We start from the raw sequence: 12,991 nt of genomic DNA, 5'->3' as shown, positions 1-12,991 counted from the left end.
TACATTTTATTTACCACAGGTGGACTCCAATCAAGTTGTAAAACATCTCAAAGATGATCAATGGAAACAGGATGCACCTGAGCTAAATTTTCGAGTCTCATAACAAAGGGTCTGAATACTTATGTAAATAAGGTATTTCTGTTTTTCATTTGTAACACATTTGCAAAAACGTTAAAGAACCTGTTTCGCTTTGTCATTTTGGGGTATTGTGTGTAGATTTAATCAATTTTAGAATAAGGTTGTAATGTAACAAAATGTGAAAAAAGTCAAGTGGTCTGAATACTTTCCGAATGCACTGTATATACAGGTATCTCTAACCTAGCACTTAATCCCATTACATTACACATAAATCATTGAATAAAAGTGTCTTCTGTATGGCGATGAGATTTGTTAAGAGCCGTGACGCATGGTCTGAATATTAACACGCATCGCTTGTGGTATGGCTTTGGAAACATAAGGACCTTATCTTTAATACCAGAGAGAAATACTTTTCAAAAAAACAAAAAGTTGTTGATACACAACTTTTAATAGGGCTAGCGTTCCCACAAGGTCATATTTCCATGTTACAGCGCTTGTTTACGGAAAACAGACAGAAGACCAAGACCTGTACAAGTTAGCCATCTTTGTCTCCGAACACCTGTGTGTAAACGGAAGACCGACGCCACAAACCTAGTCACTGAAAAATACTGTAGGCTGCAACTGTGTACAGTACAGTAAGTGTGTATTTTGCATTTGTGAAATGATTGATGTGATATGAAAGTAGAGAGATTTATGTTGCTAGTACCATTCCGCAATTGAAAATCGATAAACCTTTAGATGGTGAATTTGGCTGTTTTGGCTTCCAGAGCCAATTCACCCTTTAAACAGAACATGTAAGGACCTTGGACTAAGATGAGCAACGTTAGGCTACTTTAGTCCAATATTGGGCATACTTGCCCTAAAATGCTTAAGCAGACTGGAACTGTGACAACAAAAAAGTAATGGTAAACTGCCTGAGTGGGACATCTTCATTGATCCACCATCTTTGATTTAGCTTTAGGACCTAGGCAGAAAGTAAGATGAGAAGCGAGAGGGTTTGCTCAGCCTAAAATCTGTCCACGATAATACGATTTTTTTATGGAAGTCAATGAGTGTCGAATTTGGTCAACAAAAAAATGTAATTCCTAATTTGCTACGTGAGGCTTATTTGATTGAATAGAAGTTGTGTGCATACCTTACAAGACATGCCACAAGAGGTCTCTTCACAGTCCCCAAGTCCAGAACAGACGATGGGAGGCACACAGTACTGCATAGAGCAATGACTACATGGAACCATATTCCACATCAAGTAACTCATGCCAGCAGTACAATTATATTTAAAAAACAGATTCAAAAGTACCATATGGCACAGCGGGGGCTGTGAAGCAACACAAACATTGGCACAGACACATACATACACATGGATTTAGTACCGTATATACTGTATATATGTGTACTGGTGGAGTGCCTGAGGGCACACAGTGTGTTGTGAAATCTGTGAATGTATTGTAATGTTTTTTAAATTGTATAAACTGCCTTAATTTTGCTAGACCCCAGGAAGAGTAGCTGCTGCCGGGGATCCATAATAAATACAAATGGTTAGGTTGTTAAGACGCACGTGGCATTCCGACAATTTAACAAAAAAAACTACTATATTGGTGTTGTGCCAGTTGTTGACAAGCAAAACTGCCCTCTTATTTGCTAGAATGGTCCCGCCTGATCTTGCCTGCCTTCTATCTTTGAGGACATGTATTTCCATCGTTAGAGCGGTCATTCGACTATCTCTAGATATTCTTTCACCAAGTTGCCGATTCACGGAGCGCTCCTCCACCGCCCACTGTGATTGGCTACAGGTAGGCCTACACGTTCACTTGAACCCAGTATGATGTTTGAAACAGTGGCATGACCGAAGCTGGATACAGTTTGTGAAGTTGCTAGTTACATTTTATTTGTTGCAATAGTAGAGTAGCATTGCAGCAAAATTGATTATAGCCTACATGTAAACGACAAGGAAGAGGAGCTTTCACCGCTGAGAGGGCAATGGTGATTTCTGACTGGTAGTAGACGCAGCCTATCACGTCAATTCTACCTGAATTCATTGCAAATGTTTCAAACAAACTGCACAAGGTAAGCTTGTTTCATGACTAACGTTAGATAAATAAAAGTATCACTTTTGCAGGATTGTAATCTAATTCGCAGTAGTAGTGTATAACATTGAGTTAGTTCATAGCCAAGGAACTCAAACCTCAGCCTCTGAGGTCGAGAATACATAGTCACTGAATATGGCCCATAGACAAAGCAGTCATGCAACATTCAACTAACCTTTACTTTCCGGTACTTTCTTCGTTCTTGATTCGGAAAGCTGCGGTGTATTATACACATCTGTTTCCAGTTGCAGGTGGAACGCCCCCCAAAAAATATGCAGGACAATCTTAAATCCACTTTTTGTATTAAGTGAGATGTGTCTTGCATGTGTGTAGATCTTTGTTTGGGTCGCGAGGCCGCGGCGTTATCACTTAAAACTGAATAGTTGATGGAAAGAATTTGGAAACGTGAAATCTGCTAGCTAAAATGTCTCCACTCTGTGCAAAAAGTGCTTTTAATATCTTTCTGATGAATATTACCTCATTATTGGGGTTCTACCTGCAACTAGAACAGGAGTTTATAAGACAATGCGGACTTCCGAATCGAGATTTAATAAAGTATCGCCAAGTAGTCTGAAGGAATGGCAAAACATTTGCTGATTAGGCAAATCCTTAAACAGCACCATCATATCAATGGCTATTCGCAAGCTTTAACATGTAATGTTGGGTATAGTTTATTGGCTAGTTAGTGTACCATGTTTTTGTTTCACAATGAACTTTCAGAAAAACTGAAACCAGAAAGAGACACAATTATGGGTCCTTTGTTGCTCAGTTGAAACACCAGGGTTGTGGGTTCGATTCCCACAGGGGACCAGTATGCAAATGTCTGCGCTCACTACTGTAAGTTGCACTGGATAAAATCGTCTGCTAAATTGCCCTTGTCTGGCATATTAGAAAATAAAGTGCAGCATGTGTGTAACACTGAGTAAGTAATGACCCTATCTGTAGCGTTTCAGTTCTGAAGTTCATGTTAGTAAAGTGGGACAAGTTTAGTGCAGTAAGAATGGGCTTTAAAAGTGATACTTTGGGATTTTGACAATGAGGCCCTTTTATTTACTTCCCCAGAGTCAGATGAACTTGTGGATACTAGCATATTTAAATACTTTCTTAACTCTATTTCTGTCAGATATCAGATGCGTGCCTATGCCTCACCTCGACAAGGCTATCCAATAAAATAGGTCAAGTACAAGAAATTTGGATATTATGGAGACCTCAAACTCAGCATTTCAGAAGAAAACTCCCCACAGCGTTTCAGGATAAGGCTATACATGATCACCTTCCCTTTTCCAAATGATTGCATGATGGATTGTACAAATGCTAAAGCATACCCATGATTATACACATTGGGCAAGTAGGTTAGAGAAGGCCTTTTGACAACTTAAACAGTGATATTATACGGAAGTCAACCAAATACATGTGATGGTTGGCTGAACATGAGTAACTTGTGGGTTGATCTATCAGCAGATGAAATTGATGCAATGTTTGCTCTGGCCATGCACTTAGCCTACGGTTGCTTAATGTTTCACATGCAAATTCAGCAATAAAGATACTATATACATTTCACAAGAGAATGTGTATTCTGTCAAACATTGTTTGAAGCAACTGGACGAATGACAACTTTCTGGTATCTTTGTTTTTTCCCCTCAGTCTATTCAGCCTCTTTCCTCACAAGTCCACCATGCCGATTGAATTGGCCATGCCGCTCTACCTGTCAAACGACGACTTCTGCTACACGAGGTCCCCGAAATCACTGCAACCACTACGACCCTGTCTGAAGCCCTGCATGCAGTTCAAACCCTCTGCCCCTCCTATGCAGACTGAACCAGATTTGTTTCATGAGAAGAATGGGAAACCTAAAAGGCGAGTGTCCTTCGCCGACCACAAGGGCCTGGCCCTCACCAAGGTGAAGTTCTTTTCTCATTTTGACACTATTGACATCCCGCTCAACATCACAGAGCTGTTCAGCTCTTCGCTCAAGTTACCATATGAGGAGGACAGACTGGTAATGGGGTTCACCCAGCCCTCCTCTGATTACCTGCTGTTCCGTCAGCGTCTGGAGACTGAGCTTGTCTGCTTAGAGCACTGCATGCTGAAAGAGAAGGCACTGTCTGGAACCGTGAAGGTCAAAAACCTGTCCTTTGAGAAGTCTGTCAAGGTGCGTGTGACCTTTGACACTTGGAAAAGCTACACAGACTTGGAGTGCCAGTACTTGAAGGACACCTACACAGGCTCGGACTATGACACCTTTGCCTTCGAGGTTTCCCTTCCAGTTGAGCTGAGGCCGCACAAGCACATAGAGTTTGCCATCTGCTATGAAGTCAATGGCCAGACATACTGGGACGGTAACCAGGGCCGAAACTACAGGATCATCTGGTCTGCTCTGAAGATGGACGGCCAGGGCAGGTTCAGCAGTAACCAGCAGAGATACTCGTTTGATCTTGGAATTCAATTCGACTTCTATGGAAGTCCCAGATTCTCCCATGGGATGTTCCCGGAGTGGCCAAGTTATGCAGGATATGAGGATATTAGACCTTACTACTGAAAAGCCGTCATCCTTAGAGTAAAGTGTTTTTTGTTCAGAGAAAGGGCTGTTCCTGAAAATGAGTGATTTTTCAGGCCAGGCCAGTCTAGCCATGCTCGGGGGAACAAAAGCAATAAGAAAAAGAAATATGTTTTTGGCTGGGGGTTGTATACTCTGTGGATTATCAGAATTAGAATATTAAGATGTGACATTTACTGATTGCATAGCAGGTTTAATTAACAGGCATATCTCAGTGTAGATGTTGACTGAACCAAGAGAAAAACATAATTAATATCTAGCTTTTGTACTTAATCTACAGTGGGCTTTGGAATTATTGGATCCCTTGATAAAGATTAGTAAAAAACGAAAAATTCAAACTGGTCTCTATTCTATGCTCAAAAAAATTAGAAATGATATTTTATACTAATACAATTGCTCAGGGCAAAGATTTTGTTTAACAAGTCATGAAAAAAAATCTCAAAGATGAGGTCAAAATGATTGGATCACATGTTTTCAATATGCCAGCACCCTTCCTTTGCGAGGATAATGACAATTGAGCCTTTTTCAAAAATGTTTTATTAGATTGGAGAACATGTTGGAAGGGATCTTAGTTATTGTCTTGCTGGAAGATTCATTTGTGGCCAAGTTTCAGCCTCCTGGCAGAGGGAACCAGGTTTTTGGCTAAAATGTCCTGGTCATGGGTAAAGTTTATGATGCCATTGACCTTAACAAGGGCCCCAGGACCAAAATAGCCCCATAACATCAAAGATGCACCACTATATTTTACAGTAGGGATTAGGTATTTTCTGCATATGCGTTGTTCTTTTGAAGGCTAAACCCACCATTGGTGTGCGTGGTCAAAGAGCTCTATTTTCATGTCGTATGACCATACCACCACCTGAAGTTTGCTAAACGGCAATGGCACATGGATTGGAACCGGTGCTATTGTCATAAGACATGAAAATAGTGGTCTTTGGCCACGCACACCAATGGTGGGTTTAGCCTTCGAAAGAACAATGCGCATGCAGAAAATACCTCATCCCTACTGTGAATTGTGTCGTTATCCTCAAAAAGGGAGGGTGCTGGACTATTGAAAACAGAGGATCCAATAATTTTGGCCCTTTATCTTTTTGAGATTGTTTAACAATATATATATATGTCGGAGGAGATAGCAAAAGCTCAGGTTGCCCAGGCCGGCGGAGATACAATCTTCGGCAAAATCATTCGCAAGGAGATTCCTGCAAAAATATTATTTGAAGATGAAGATGATATATATATATATATATATATATATATCTCTGAGCAATTGTATTAGTGTAAAATATACATCTCATGCAATATATCTCAGTATTTATTTTATACAATGTATTTTTCCCATCTTTGTAAAGGGATCCAGTAATTCTGGACCCCACTGTATGTGTTGGGATAAGCCATTGTTGACTCAACAGGAAATTACACTAACTGGTAAAACTATGTACACTTATGTGTGATGCAGGTCAAAATAATTGGAAGAGCAATGTTTATGATGAAACTTTGAATGATTTTTAACAAATAGATTTGCAATCAAAATGTCTGTATTTTCACATCACATTTCTTGTACTGAGTTCTTTAAGTTGATTTATGTTAAGTGATATGACTTCAGAATAGACATAGGTATTTTTAAGTCACTTCAGGATTTGCACCATGTTTGTACTGAGCTCATTCTGGTATGTGGGTGTTTGAGTTCAAATCCTTCAATTTTTAAAGGGGTGGAAATGGCAGGAATTTACTTGGGACTGGAACCTTAGCAATACACATTTCTGTCTGCTCCTGTTAATGATCTAAAATGTTTTACAGTGTTCACTATGCTGCTCTATGTAAATAAGAGTCATTGGATATGTTTTTAAAGGAACAAGTATGAAGAATGGATTTTTGTATGTCAGAATTAAATATGTTTTGCAAGAATATTACATTTTTTGTTTATTTAAACTCCTCGTTGAAACCACCAGAGGTGGTATTATTACTGTGGGGGATATGAAACAAGCCTTCTGATGGCAATTTAGTGAATGATAGGAGAGCTAACCAAAGGTTTGTTTGACTTATCAATCCCATGACCTCGTCACTATGAACTATGATACTCAAACAGATGTCTATAGAAGTGACTGATGAAGCCTGTTCAACGCATAGCAACCTGTACAAAGGTCTGCCAGCTGAACTATATTCAGCAAGACCCTTAGACACCATTCACCAAGCCATATGTTAACAGATAAGACTGTTTACTGTAGAGTTCACTGCTATATCAAACACACTAAAAACCAAAATGAACTGAGTGGGGGGAAGAATAGTCTGACCTTTCTTGATCACTAAGAACAATTTGCTGCCTTTTATAAAGGGTCTTATAAGCAGTGGTGATTTTAGCATGTAAATCTTGGTGGGGCACTTCTACTTTTGATACTTAAGTATATTTTGGCAATTACATTTACTTTTGATACTTAAGTATATTTGAAACCAAATACTTTTAGACTTTTACTCAAGTAGTATTTTGCTGGGTGACTTTTACTTGAGTAACTTTCTATTAAGGCATCTATACTTTTACTCAAGTATGACAATTGGGTACTTTATCCACCACTGACAAACGGTTCCCACAAACTGTTAGGGCCTACATAAAGCTTTCCCAACTGCAGAGTACCAACATCAGTCCCAATGCCTTACCACTGCTCCACCTGGCTATCAGCGGAGCCTTGTGTGGCAGCGAAACAGTTCATTCAGCCTCATTTACTGCCTTTAAAAGAAATCATAGCTGACATGGCTGACTTGCTTAAACAAATGTTTTCTACTGACAATTGAGATGTACAAACTATGGCATAAAGGGACGACAAGCGGAAAAGAGGCAAATACGTAATTTTGATTAAGACATTAATGAGCGAGCTAAGTTGGAGGTAGTCAATATAACTATTTGTTCACTACTTTTGAAATGTACAGCAACAAAATTCAGAACATGGGCCGTTCTTAGTGTTCTCCCTGTACACCAAGTCAGAAACGTAGGATAGATAAATGGGGCATATAAGCAGACAATGAAAGCTCTTACAATATTCAATGATTACATTTCTCTAAAACTTGAACCCGATCGAACATGTCTGGAGAGACCTGAAAATAGTTGTGCTGCTACGCTCCCGATCCAACCTAACAGAGCTTGAGACGATCTGCAGAGAATAATGGGAGAAACTCCCCAAATACAGGTGTGCCAAGCTTGTAGCATCATACCCAAGAAGACTCGAGGCTGTAATCACGGCCAAAGGTGCTTAAACAAAGTACTGGATAAATGTTCTGAATACTTACACTACCGTTCAAAAGTTTGGGGTCACTTAAAGATGTCCTTGTTTTTGTAAGAAAAGCTTTTTTTTTTGTCCATTAAAATAGCATCAAATTGAACAGAAATACAGGTTAGACATTGTTAATGTTGTACATTTCTATTGTAGCTGGGAATGGCTGATTTTTAATGGAATGTCTACATAGGCGTACAGAGGCCCATAATCAGCAACCATCACTCCTGTGTTCCAATGGCACGTTGTGTCAGCTAATCCAAGTTTATCATTTTAAAAGGCTAATTGATCATTAGAAAACCCTTTTGCAATTATGTTAGCACAGCTGAAAACTGTTGTCCTGATTAAAGAAGCAATAAAACTGTCCTTTAGACTAGTTGAGCATCTGGAACATCAGCATTTGTGGGTTCAATTACAGGCTCAAAATGACCAGAAACAAATACCTTTTTTCTGAGACTCGTCAGTCTATTCTTGTTCTGAGAAATGAAGGCTATTCCATGTGAGAAATTGCCAAGAAACTGAAGATCTCTTACAACGCTGTGTACTACTCCCTTCACAGAACAGAGCAAACTGGCTCTAACCAGAATAGAAAGAGGAGTGGGTAGCCCCAGTGCACAACTGAGCAAGAGGACAAGTACATTAGAGTGTCTAGTTTGAGAAACAGACGCCTCACAAGTCCTCAATTAGCAGCTTCATTAAATAGTACCCTTAAAACACCAGTCTCAACGTCAACAGTGAAGAGGCGACTCCGGGATGCTGGCCTTCCAGGCAGAGTTGCAAAGAAAAAGACATATCTCAGACTGGCCAATAAAAAGAAAAGATTAAGATGGGCAAAAGAACCCAGACACTGGACAGAGGAACTCTGCCTAGAAGGCCAGCATCCCGGAGTCGCCTCTTCACTGTTGACGTTGCATTTCAATTAACAGTTGTGCCTTGTTAAAAGTTCATTTTTTATGCGTTTGAGCCAATCAGTTGTGTTGTGACAAGGTTGGGGTTTTCAGCTTCCAGAAAATGTGTACAGAACCTTGCGACATGGGGCCGTGCATTATCATGCTGAAACATGAGTTGATGACAGCAGATGAATGGCACGACAATGGGTCTCAGGATCTCGTCACGGTATCTCAGTGCATTCAAATTGCCATCGGTAAAATTAAATTGTGTTCATTGTCTAGTTTATGCCTGCCCATACCATATTCCCACAACCACCATGGGGCACTTTGTTCACAACGTTGACGTCTGCGGTTGTGAGGCCGGTTGGACGTACTGCCAAATTCTCAAAAATGATGTTGGGTATGGTAGAGAAATTAACATTCAATTCTCTGGTAACAGCTCTGGTGGACATTCCTGCAGTCAGCATGCAAATTGCTCAACCCTCAAAACTTGAGACATTGTGTTGTGTGACAAAACTGCACATTTTAGAGCTGCACCCGTGTAATGATCATCCTGTTTAATCAGCTTCTTGATATGCCACACCTGTCAGGTGGATGGATTGTCTTGTCAAAGGGATGTAAACAAATTTGTTTCAAACATTTGAGAGAAATACGTTTTTTGTGCTAGTGGAAAATGTCTAGGATATTTTATTTCAGCTCATTAAACATGGGACCAACACTTTATATTTTGCGTTTATATGTTTGTTTCGTAAATTAGATTGATTGCTTGTTACTTTCTAGTGCCTCCTTGCTTAGATTCAACTAAAAAGAGGAGTCTGGTAGTCGATTTACTGGTGTAATGGTCTTCCCTGTCAGCATGTGTCGCTAATGTATTTTAGGCGTCAAGTTTAACCGGAACTGCAACCGGAGATTACGTTTGATTGTTTATATTTTTCCACAATATTACGTTTTAGTTTGCTTGCCAGCTAGCTATCCAAATGTATATGTAAAGTGTGTATTGTCTGAATAAGGTTGGAAAGATATAAATAAAGCGAAGTGTCTAATATCATGTAACGTTACGTTGTTCCGCGACAAACTTCGGATAAATTTTTTTATTCGCTGACCACTGGCACAGACACGCGGGAAGAACGCGCGGAAACAGGACATGACAGGAGGATTGTTTGCTACAAGAGACATCTACCAGTTAGCTAGCAAGTAGCACGCACACATTTTATTTCCAGTCAACATACTTGGATTAGTTGGTTGAGACAATCCTATCCCTCAATAATGGAGGAATACAAGGAGAATATTCAAGACAAGGGTGACAATGTGAAATTGTCTTCTAAACCCGAGGGAGATGACATGGTGAGTAACTTACTGTACAGCTAATGTTAACTCTGCTACAGTAGGAATAACAGCCAGGTGATGTTTTAAACGAGTTACCTACTTGTGAGACTAACGTTATATTTCTTTCTCTATTTCAATTCTTGCAACAAGGTGCGTAGTAACATTGGTGAACCTGTCCCTCAAGTATCTTCTACTCGTGGCGAGTTCAGTGATCCTGTTTACAAAGAGATTGCTCTTGCAAATGGACATATCAACCGCATGAACAAGGATGAGCTTCGGTCTAAACTGGCAGAGTGTAAGCTTGACACAAGGTATGTAGGAACACTTGTTTCAGCAGGAGATTGCTACAAACGTAATCCATTGAAGATCAGGATTTCTACGTTAGGAAATCCCAGAGCTGCTTGACATGTCACTGGAAAAAGATCTGTATCACTGAACATGATCCCAAGTGTCTGTCTCTCTCTCTCTCTCTCACTCTGTGTGTAGAGGTGTGAAGGATGTGATGAAGAAGCGGTTGAAGAACTACTACAAGAAGCAGAAGCTGTCGTTGATGCAGTCTGTGACAGAGGGTGGACCAACTGATGCCTACTACGACTTCATCTGTGTGGTGGACTTTGAGGCAACGTGTGAACAGGACAACCCCCTTGACTTCACGCATGAAATCATTGAGTTCCCAATGGTCCTGTTCAACACCCGCACTTTAGACATTGTGAGGAGGGGACATTGTTAGAATCAATACTTTGTAAGGCTTGTGTGTACTATCAGATGTATGGCCCTTTTGAGTTCACATTAGTAGTTGATGCAAATAATACAACTTAAACACACACACACAAATGTTTTGTTATCATGAATGACACTGGATTTCATTGTAGGAGGACAGCTTTCAGGAATATGTCAGGCCAGAAGTCAACACACAGCTGTCAGAGTTCTGCATAAAGTTGACAGGGATAACACAGGTGAGACACCAGACAGATGTTGTCTAAACCAATTTTGAAGGATTAGAATACTATGATCCACAATACTTCACACATTGTAATGTTAATATAAGACTTTTCTAACTGCTTTTTTTGGTCCAGAAAATGGTGGATGAAGCAGACACCTTCCCCAATGTTCTTAAGCGGGTGGTGCTTTGGCTTCAGGAGAAAGAGCTTGGCACAAAATACAAATATGCCATTCTTACAGATGGGTACGTACATGTGGGCAGAGGGTACTAACACTGCTTTTGTGTATTAATGATAACTCTAGCGAGATATGACATGTTCTCATTAGTACAACTATGTGCTTTGTCATTTCCACAGATCTTGGGACATGAGCAAGTTCATGAATACCCAGTGCCGTTTAAGTCGGCTCAGATATCCACAGTTTGCAAAGAAGTGGATCAACATCAAAAAATTCTACGGAAACTTCTATAAGGTTGTGATTATAAAATTATCCGAAATATTTCTCTAAATGTATAGACATGTTAGACACGATCTGTTGAGTAGAACAATAGAACTAGAATCCTCACTTTATTTTTCACAGGTCCCTCGTACCCAGACCAAGCTGAGCAGCATGCTAGAGAAGCTGGGCCTTCAATACGAGGGCCGCCCTCACTCTGGCCTGGATGACTCGCGCAACATTGCTCGCATTGCGCTGCGCATGCTGCAGGATGGCTGCCAACTGCGCATCAACGAGCGCATGCACGAAGGACAGCTGCGGACTGTGCCCAGCTCTGCCCCTGTGGAAGGAGCCCCACCCCCACGTACTCCTTGCAGCAGAGACTAGCCCCCCCACCTCGACTTCAGCTCCACATCCCCTGGCTCTGTGACTTCCACATTGAGGCCTTCAAGCAGGCATCCCATGTCTGTTTTACTCCCATGACTTGAAAATAATTCATAGCATTTTTCCAACTCAATCTGTGTACTTTTTTTGTCCCAAATTGTAGGACTCTGTGGGTAGTTTTTTAATTGTATTAGTTGTGCCACTTACCACAATAAAAATGTTGTTTCTGCCTTTTGACAACTAGTGTAAATTTCCACAGTAGCACCCAGACATTGTTTGCTATGAGTTTCTTTAAAGAAGAATTGTTATTTCGCTGGGCTTTTGTCTTTCATATTGTCTGAAAACAAAACAACCTTGCTGACCCTCAAATGTACTTAACTGTGTCTGTTAGAGGCCTGGCTTCAGTATTTTATTTTACAGAGCAAGGCCTTTGTGCTTATTTAACTTGGTGTCCACTCTAAAACAGGTTCAAGAAAATTGAGGATATGTTTGGTGTAAGCAATGCACAAACTTGTGGGCTAAGAATGTATGAGCTATTGTCTTAAACCATTTCTCATTGAATACTAATAAATATTTCCTTAGTTTTAGCCTGCTTTCTTTACTTTCTGGGGGGGCAGTATATTTTAAAGAGCTTTGACATTCCTTAACATTTGTAATGAAAAATACCCAATTTTCATAGTTGAGTAAAAGTAAAGATACCTTTTAATAGAAAATGACTCAAGTGAAAGTCACCCAGTAAAATAATACTAGAGTAAAAGTATTTCGTTTTAAATATACTTAAGCATCAAAAGTAAATGTAATTGCTAACATACACTTAAGTAGTTAAGGAATAAATCATTTCAAATGTCTTATATTAAGCAAACCAGACGGCACCATTTTATTTGTATTTTTTTTATTTACGGAAAGTCGGGCACACCAACACTCAGACATCATTTAAAAACGAGCGTTTGTGTTTAATGAGTCCGCCAGATCAGAGGCAATAGGGATGACCAGGAATGTTATCTTGATAAGTGTGTGAATTGGACCATT

At 40.0% G+C, this 12,991-nt stretch overlaps 2 protein-coding genes across 6 annotated transcripts; both read left to right on the top strand.

Moving 5' to 3' along the window:
• Positions 1–422: 422 nt before the first annotated feature.
• On the top strand, positions 423–6,629 carry LOC106563715 (protein phosphatase 1 regulatory subunit 3B). 4 transcript variants are annotated; one of them, XM_045689370.1, is made up of 3 exons: positions 441–713; positions 1,724–2,145; positions 3,810–6,629. In XM_045689370.1, the coding sequence occupies exons 2-3, from the start codon at positions 2,123–2,125 to the stop codon at positions 4,702–4,704; spliced, it is 918 nt and encodes a 305-aa protein (XP_045545326.1). In that variant the 5' UTR covers positions 441–713; positions 1,724–2,122; the 3' UTR covers positions 4,705–6,629. The 4 variants fall into 4 exon arrangements, with proteins under 4 accessions (XP_013985021.1, XP_045545326.1, XP_013985011.1 ...); XM_014129546.2 differs by lacking the exon at positions 1,724–2,145 and having other exon boundaries at positions 423–713; XM_014129536.2 differs by lacking the exon at positions 441–713 and having other exon boundaries at positions 1,551–1,871.
• A 3,143-nt stretch (positions 6,630–9,772) lies between these two features.
• Positions 9,773–12,549, top strand: LOC106563692 (3'-5' exoribonuclease 1). Of its 2 annotated transcripts, none has more exons than XM_014129511.2 (7): positions 9,773–10,219; positions 10,352–10,512; positions 10,688–10,880; positions 11,074–11,157; positions 11,278–11,387; positions 11,500–11,614; positions 11,723–12,549. In XM_014129511.2, the coding sequence occupies exons 1-7, from the start codon at positions 10,142–10,144 to the stop codon at positions 11,963–11,965; spliced, it is 984 nt and encodes a 327-aa protein (XP_013984986.1). In that variant the 5' UTR covers positions 9,773–10,141; the 3' UTR covers positions 11,966–12,549. The 2 variants fall into 2 exon arrangements, with proteins under 2 accessions (XP_013984986.1, XP_013984976.1); XM_014129501.2 differs by having other exon boundaries at positions 9,774–10,219; positions 10,688–10,910.
• The last annotated feature ends 442 nt before the right edge of the window (positions 12,550–12,991 follow it).

Source organism: Salmo salar, chromosome ssa01 (genome assembly GCF_905237065.1).
Source record: "Salmo salar chromosome ssa01, Ssal_v3.1, whole genome shotgun sequence".
Lineage (NCBI taxonomy): Eukaryota > Metazoa > Chordata > Actinopteri > Salmoniformes > Salmonidae > Salmo > Salmo salar.
This window is presented reverse-complemented; position numbering and strand designations above follow the sequence as displayed.